Below are 8,843 nucleotides of genomic sequence, written 5' to 3'. Positions count from 1 at the left end.
TTGCCTGTGCCATCAGCAAACATAGTCCTGAATATAACGTACCACATGTAGACACGAGCGTATGTCTTGACCTCGTCCTCATTAGCATCCTCGGGGCAAGTACCAAAGTTCCATGCAATCTAGGTGAAAGGAGCACCGGCTGCGACTCTTTCCTTCTTCTTGTCTTCTGCTTCTGGTTTCCGAGGCTCCGGAGGAACCATACCGATAAAGGCATGCATCTGCTCGCGCCACCCATCAGAATCGGTGCTCATACATAGAGGATTCTCCTCGATAGAAAGACCGGTGTCGGCATTCTGGGAACGGGGGTCCCCAGACTTGCCTGTCTGTGGCCCACGGCGTGGCTAAGCCAGCAGGCCGTACGGCCCATCTTCACCAACAAAGCATCTAAGACCCTCGCGAGGGTCCAAGCCTCGCGAGGCGGACGACGCAAGACCTCCTCTGGAGTATCCTAGCCAGGCAGGCTCACGAGGAGCGGAGATATTAAGGCGGGGCAAACCTCACGAGGCCCTCGTGACGTGAGCCATGACGCACGACACCAGGCGGGCGCCAGCGCGTGCAGCGTCCTTGTTTCCTCTTTGGTGCTAAGGAGGCCAGCGCAGGCGAAGAGTACCGAGGCATCAGGCAAAGGTTGCTATATCGGTGCAACGAGACCAAGACCAGGAGGACGGCAAGACGGAGGTCATCGTGGAGCCTAAGACAGCGTCACCACCAGAACTTTTCGCAGGAAAAGACCACTTTTGTCAGGATAGCTTGTACTAGCTGTCCCCCTCCAAATTGGCCCGCCGTTGTTGGCTCCCTTCCCGCTCAATATTTGGGAAGAGGACCAGGGCCTATATAAGTAGAGCTAGCCACCATAGTAGGGGCATCTCATCTTAACTTGATCCAACCCGATCGAGAGCCTACTCACAAGAACACCTCAACCTCAGGAGGTTGTTCTTCCCTTGTACTGTTCATCATCAGCCCTAGAGGCAATCCACCACCACCACACTGGAGTAGGGTATTACACCACAACGGTGGCCCGAACCAGTATAAACCTTGTGTCTTTCTGTGTTGCGAGTTCGTCGAGTTCGTCCGCGAGATCTTAGCGAGTTAGGGCGTAGATCGGTAGGAAGGAAAGACTTCGCGCGCACCCTAGTGTTTGAACCTTAAGGGTTTGCCGGAACCCCACATCCGACAACCGGCGATCATAGCAATATCCCGAAGCGTCACGGGCATCTCCCCGGTCCGAAGATGGAAACTGCATGTCTCCGGCCTCCAACGACCAGTAAGCGCGGTGATTGTTACAGCATTGAGGGGTGGCGTCGACCGGCTGACCAAGTGAATGAAAGGGAGGAGTCTTGTCGCCCTTACATACGGTGTGTATCGCTCATCATAGCGCACCCCCCCATGGTTGACCCCGTGAGACCGAATCTTTAGAGGTTGAAGCTCCTACAAACAAGCAAATCAGAAAATTACACATGAGGCATTTGTGTTTGAAATAAACACGAAATTCATAATACCGGCCACTTTCATTATTACCCGCTGTTACACCGACATAGCGTACAACCGGTGTTGATGGTCTCAGTGATCATCGAGAAGCCAAACTATCCTAACAATTTCAAACAAAGCATTCTTGTCAACACGATTATCTTTTCAATACAAATAAACTAAAGTAGGCCTACTATATGCAAGATTCAAAGTATATGTATCCAAAACATTCTTATCAATACGAATATAATTTCAATATAAATAAACTAAACTATGCCTACTTATGCAAGATTCAATACAAATATCTTTTCCATAGAAATAACATGTCAACCTATGTATGCAAAGCATATCTTTTCAATAAACTAAACTAAAATAGGGTTGCAAAATAATAAAAATCATCTACAATTAGGTATCTAATGCATGCAAGATTCTAATCTAATCAACCAAGAGTTTCCCAAATCTTCAAAATAGCATATATTTTATGGATAGAAAGAAGGGGATTGGAGGAGAATACCTTCTAGGATGGATTGGTGAAGAAATCCATGAACCAAATCGTTAGATCTGAAGGATTTTGGAAGAGGGGATTGAGAGAGGGAGAGAAGGAAGCCGCCGACGCCGCTGCTTCTGTAATTTCTAACTGAACGAATGAATGAGGTGGGATGGAGTGGGGGAGGGAAAGCGGGCGGCTGCCTCTAAGTCAGAGTGCAACGCCTAGGGTTAGGCGCTGCACATTATGTATGGCACCTAGCTCTGAGGCGCTGCACTACTGGGTGCGGGCCCAGTGGCTGTCACGCTGGACAGAGGTGCAACGCCCCAAAGCTAGGCGCTGCACCGTAGGGTATGGCGCATGCGTGTCGGACGCCACTCAAAAAGGTCAGCTGAGTGAAATAATTTTAGAAGCAGTTTATTTTGTGAATTGATTGTGTCCACAAGTCAAAATTGTTAAATTTGTATGGAAGGCAGCCATCAGCATCGGAGATTCGGAGTGAGTCAAACCCTTCTCCACAGTCCAACCTCCAGCGTCGCTCGCCCCCCTCCCTACCTCACTCACTCGCGCCGCCCACTCCACTCGGCCCATGCGCTGCCGCTGCCGCCGCCGCCGCCGTCGGTGACCGACCCCCATGGGCTGCGTCCACGGCCGCCCCTCCGCCGTTCCTACTCCCGACCGCCCGCCTCCCGAGCCGAAGCCCGAGCAGGCGCCGCCGCAAGAGGGCGACAAGGGCGACCAGCCTGCCCCAGTCCCGGCCCCGACCGATAAGCCCGCCAGGAAGGAGAGGCGGTCCCGGTCGTCGCGCTCGGTGGCCGAGGCCCGCCTCGGCGGCAGCTTTGGCAACAGGGCACGCGGGGAGCAGGTCGCCGCCGGCTGGCCCGCCTGGCTCTCCGCCGTCGCGGGCGAGGCCATCGACGGCTGGACCCCGCGTCGCGCCGACTCTTTCGAGAAGATCGACAAGGTACGCGCGCCCCTTCCCCAGGCCCGGTTCCTTTTGCATTTAGCAGCCGCCATTGGGTATGAAGAAAGCTTGTGCCTTTTGGGGGCAGATCGGGCAGGGCACGTACAGCAATGTGTACAAGGCGCGGGATACCGTGAGCGGCAAGATCGTGGCGCTCAAGAAGGTGCGCTTCGACAACCTCGAGCCCGAGAGCGTTCGCTTCATGGCCCGCGAGATCCTCATCCTCCGCCGCCTCGACCACCCCAGCGTCATCAAGATCGATGGCCTCGTCACCTCTCGCATGTCCTGCAGCCTCTACCTCGTCTTCGAGTACATGGAGCACGACCTCGCCGGGCTGGTCGCCAGCCCGGATATTAAGTTCACCGAGCCACAGGTCTCCAAGATCCCAATGCTGCTGCCTCTGGTGCCCCTGTGACACCGTGCAATGAAATGTGAGCCTAATCGACGTGTCTTGCTCACCTGCAGGTTAAGTGCTATATGAACCAGCTGTTGTCGGGGCTGGAGCACTGCCATGACCGCGGGGTGCTGCACCGTGATATTAAGGGGTCGAATCTGCTTTTGGATAACAATGGCATGTTGAAGATTGCAGATTTTGGTCTGGCGTCATTCTTTGATCCGAGTCATAAGCAACCGATGACAAGCAGGGTTGTGACACTATGGTACCGCCCACCAGAGTTGCTTTTGGGCGCGACCGATTATGGGGTGGGCGTGGACCTATGGAGCGCGGGGTGTATACTCGCCGAGTTGTTGGCTGGGAGGCCTATTATGCCAGGCCGAACTGAGGTTAGCAATAATATACCCAACTCCTTGAAATGCCTCTATATCTTGTTTGTGGCATATAATTCCTATGTAACCAAGTCATGTCACTACATCAGCGTAGACATTGGTGAAATCAGTGAACACGTGATGTGGCCAGAGACACATTGATCTGCCTTGAAATCTTCTTTCTTGCTGCATGTTTTGTGTGTTTAAGCATTCATGTGTCAGCTTAGTTTAGCATGATCTCACACTATTTATACACAGCTGTTCCGACTTCAGACTGACCAATCCAGTGAACAGGTACTGCTTTTATCTTCCCATGTATCATTTTGTTAACCATGCCTGCCACTTTCAGGTGGAACAGCTGCACAAAATTTTTAAGCTGTGTGGCTCCCCCACAGAAGAATATTGGAAAAAGTCGAAGTTGCCTCATGCAACGATATTTAAGCCTCAGCAGCCATACAAAAGACGAATAATCGATACATTCAAAGATTTTCCACAATCCGCACTGCGGTTGATTGAAACACTACTTGCAATTGATCCAGCTGATCGTTTGACAGCGTCCTCTGCATTAAGAAGTGATGTAAGCTAGCTATGAACTCTTACTATCCTGTCCTAGTAACTTAAAATTCTATATTTATTTTGAAGTCATTGTCTTTTTATAAACGCAATATTTATTGATTTAGGCAACCTGAATGCCATACAGAATTATGTATGCATGCTAACAATAGCTAAATGTTCCTGTTGTAAACTACTCCCTCTGTCCCATAATATAAGAACATTTTTGACACTACACTAGTGTAAAAAACGCTCTTATATTACAGAACGGAGGGAGTAGTTGAAAACATAATATTTCCGTTAGAGTATATTTTTTTAGTCGGTAGCTGTTGGTGTAGATTTAGGTTTGAGATGACAACCGGACAAGCAGATTGCACTTTTAGCCCATGTGAATAATTGACATTCTATTCATACTGAAATAACCAGTTTATTCTGGAACCTGACGAACACTCACATGGTTAGTAGCATGATAGTCTCATTTGGACCATGGGTCTTATCACAACCGAACACATTGACCATTTGTTTTGTGCGTCCATAGTCCATATTGTCTAAAATCCCAGATTGCACTCTCAAAGCTTCACTGTTGGTGTCACATTGATGTGTGGCTGTAAATTAGTCAACTTTTGAAAGAGCATTGAAGAACCTTCCTGTCCCACCAGATATGACCACCGTTGTAATCTAGGTTAGTGCAGCCATTCTGGAGATTCTACTTGTATATCTGTGGATGATCAAAGTCTCAATTTTGCCTTCAGTTTCGTATTTTTGATTTTCGAATAATATATAAAATTGGAGAATGTGTTAACCATATGTGTTGATTATATAGGACTATTTTACTAAACAATTCTTAATTGCTGTTCACACAGTTCTTTACCACTGAACCTTATGCATGCAAACCATCGAGTCTCCCAAAATATGCCCCAAGCAAAGAAATGGATGCAAAGCAAAGAGATGAAGAAGCCAGACGGTTTGTCACCTTGGCACTCATTTTGTTAGCTATGTTATTTTTTTGTGTTATGCTTTGTCCCTTGGCATCTCTTTGTCGGTGGTGTTCATATGCCATATGCTTTGGCCTTTCAACATATTTTTGCATATATAAAGTTCTTAGTTCATGATGCTAGTACAGGATCATTTGCTTGATAAAATAGAATATTTTCTCTGCTGGCAAACTCCGTTTATTACTATATTAGTGCTTAGTGAACTGTTGAAGGAACAAACTTCGATTCATAGGTATTATGTATTGCATGTACGTCTGAATAGTTCAATAGTCTCTTGGCTCTTGGGCGTATTGGAAGTTAGTATTCTGGTTACTATTATAGCTTAGTATGTGGGTCCCTCATTCCCCTGGTAGCCTTGTTTGCCTGGTCTATGGCCGGCCCTGGTGGCAAAATAAAATGTAGGAGTAAAAAATACTCCCTCTGTCTTAAAATGTAAGACGTGTCAAAAAATGTCTTACATTTTGAGACAGAGGGAGTAGTTCTTACCCAGTAGATTGTTGCACTACAATTACTAATAAAGGTTAAAAATTTAAGAGCATACTCCTATTTGTTCTTAAATTAGTACGTATTATTTGTTATGCCAAGCTTCCAGATTTATGTGGATATGCTATGTAGACTTCATTGTTGGGTCAAAAGCCAATTAATATCGCATTCCCAATCAATTCTATGAAGTCTTGAGTCATCAAATCCCCCCTTTATGCAAATAACCAAATTTCCTTGAAGCTACGTTCCCTGTTCATGGTCTCATATGAGTTGAGCGCTTGAATGCTGCCTTACTTATTCATGGCATGATCAACAGTTCAAGAGCTGCTGGCGGTAGACCTAATGGTGATGGAACTAGCAAGGCAAGGACACGTGACCGGCCTAGGGGAGCTCCAGCTCCAGAGGCAAATGCCGAGCTTCAAGTAAATATTGATGTATGTTCAATGAACTTGCTTCCTCACTAACTCCGAATTATTTTATATTTGTTTCTATGAGCTAGTTTTCTTTGGAACTTAGTTGTCTAAGTTAGGTCTGAGTTGCCTACTGAGCTGAGGTGGTGGCATCACTCGTTTGGTCCCAGTTCTTCACATGAGCAATAAGCCAATTTTATTCCCTCGTCCTAAGTATATGAGCTGTAGTTTTCATGATGAACCTCTTACTGGGAATGGAGAGAATTCCTTATTTGGCCCTTCCTTAAAATTTGCTTGTCTTTTTGGCCCAAAACAAAAATTTCTTCCCTTTTTGACACTTAAACTTCATTTTGTTCCCTCAGTGACATTTCCGTCTATTTTTGCCACTCACGGTATTAAGTGTGACGTACAAAGACCATTTTGCCCCTACTGCACTATGTGACTATCCCGGATATCTAAGTAAAAAAGAAATCAGTTCACCAATTTTTTAAAGATGTCCACAGATATTTTGCATATATATGTTTCAATATTTTTTTCCTTAGCTAAACTGATCTGTGCGTACAAAAGCCATAGAAATCATCTGCAGAACTTGTATTATCATATCTATATCATCTTTACAACATTGGTTAGTTTATCACGTTCCAAAGTATATTACACATACTACTAACTCTTCTAGCTAACACGTTTAAAACTAGTACAGTACGCATAGTATCCAAACAAGTATACTAGTACACCGCCCGCACCGGCAGCTATACACCAGCACACGGCAGGCAGACATGGACGAAGAGAACGCTTAGTGCTGATCACGAGCAGCCGGACAGGCGGACACCACACACACAGCCCGGTAGTTGAGAACGACAGCAGCCAGCCACGCGCACAGCCGTAGGCGCCGGCTAGGCGCTCACCGGACTGAGGCAGTCGTCGCCGCTGGTCGTCCAGTCCTTGCAACTACTACCTCTACCTCCTCTCTCATATAGCAAGTTGTACGCATCGCTAAAGTAGTTTCTCCGATCTATTTTTCTGTCATCGAATTTACGTACGAGAGTTTCCGCCGAGAAAGCCGTGCGATTTCATCAAGAGACAGTTGTACGCGTACGCGCGTGCAACCCCAGGCGTTCACTTGTACGCGTAAGTGCGTGTGCTACTGCTACGTTGCTAGGAAATTAATCAAGCTCTGCTTACAAGAATCAGTCAACCTGTCTGTGTGTTTGTTTAAGGCTAACTTTGCACGTATGCATACCAGCTTCTCGGGGATTTATTCTATCGATCTAAAACCAACACCAAAGCCGAGGATCCCTCACCCTCTGCTCTGCCAACTCCAGCAACAGCATTGACTCGGGGTGGGGAACCGGGACAGAAGTTCGGTCATAGCGCTTTCTTCCTTTTTATCAGTAAGCTAAAGCAGGGTTAAAAAAGACTCTTTAGGTTGCACTTGACGGTGTTAGTGGCCAAAACTAACGAAAATGTCATTGAGGGAACAAAATGAAGTTTGGATGTCAAAAAGAGAATATTTTTTTTTACCAGGGCCAAAAGGGGAAGCAGATTTTAAGAAAAGGCCAAATAAGGAATTCTCTCATTGGGGGGTACCGTGCTCTCGTAATGCTGCTAACTCGTGTCTATTCTTCTTACAGAAAAGGAGGATAGTAAGTCATGCAAATGCGAAAAGCAAGAGTGAAAAGTTTCCTCCCCCGCATCAGGATGGTGCAGTTGGTTTCCCTTTGGGTTCTTCAAATCAAATGGACCCACTGTATGAACCCCCAGACCCAACTTCCTTCAGCACTGTGTTTTCTCATGAGAAAAGCTCCGTGCCTACTTGGTCTGGACCATTGGTCAATTCTTCCGCAGTTGGGAACCAAAAGTGGAAACACAAGTCCAGCCGCTCATCAAAACAACCGTCCACTGCCCGTGCTCGGTAAGTTGCCGATAAGTGGTACTTTTAGAGAAAACGAGTGTCCACTCCGCGCACAATGTTTGGCAAACAAGGCGTGTGATGATAAATTAATTTGTCGCTTCATGACTTATTTTGGTGCACTTTTTTCTCGTGGAATATCATTGTATAGACTGGGGAAGGAACTCAAGTAATTACTTGTGTACATTAGGTTCTCCTTTTTCTGTTCTTATAAGCAGGTGCATTTGATGTTGGATTCATTTGGGTGGAAGCTTAGATCTCAAGCATTTCAGGACATCCACTCCCATTGTAACACTTTTTTTTTTACAGTTGAACCTATATGATCATTTCTCATCAATTCCAGTTGTAATTTTGAACTTGTGGTACTTGCAATGTTCCAGTTTAATCTGGCCAGGAAGCTAGGACATCTGATACCAAAGTCTTCTCAATTTATTTGGCCGGTGACAAAGTGCCAATCTGAACTATGCCTGCAAGTTGTCGTGTTCTGTGTTGTTTATATAACATACGCTGATGCAATTCCAGTCATAAAATGGATGAATATAGGGAAACTCTTACCATCACCCGGCGGATCGCAGCGGCGCGTCTGCCACCTCCCCTGTGTTACACATGTCCAAGTGAGAGCCCGCACTCGAACGCGCTTTTGTAACAAGAGCTATGTTTCTGAAACATGTGTAATGTTGCAATGGATGTTTCTGAAACATGTGTAATGTTGCAATGGTTTACGACGGGTCTATGTTTTGCAACAAAACTTCTCTTACAATTTTTTTTTTGCAACAAGACCTTGATTGCAGAAAACATTTGCAACAAAAAC

General features: G+C 46.3%; 1 protein-coding gene across 1 annotated transcript; it reads left to right on the top strand.

The window, feature by feature from the left end:
- Positions 1-2,443: 2,443 nt before the first annotated feature.
- On the top strand, positions 2,444-8,390 carry LOC125551215 (probable serine/threonine-protein kinase At1g54610). The gene is made up of 7 exons (XM_048714371.1): positions 2,444-2,918; positions 3,007-3,291; positions 3,384-3,701; positions 4,033-4,260; positions 5,099-5,199; positions 6,030-6,147; positions 7,755-8,390. Exons 1-7 carry the CDS (start codon positions 2,589-2,591, stop codon positions 8,037-8,039), a joined length of 1,665 nt encoding a protein of 554 aa, XP_048570328.1. The 5' UTR covers positions 2,444-2,588; the 3' UTR covers positions 8,040-8,390.
- Positions 8,391-8,843: the final 453 nt, after the last annotated feature.

This window comes from Triticum urartu, chromosome 4, assembly GCF_003073215.2.
Source record: "Triticum urartu cultivar G1812 chromosome 4, Tu2.1, whole genome shotgun sequence".
NCBI lineage: Eukaryota > Viridiplantae > Streptophyta > Magnoliopsida > Poales > Poaceae > Triticum > Triticum urartu.
Note: the sequence above shows the minus strand (reverse complement) of the source record. Positions and strands in the feature narration are given on the sequence as shown.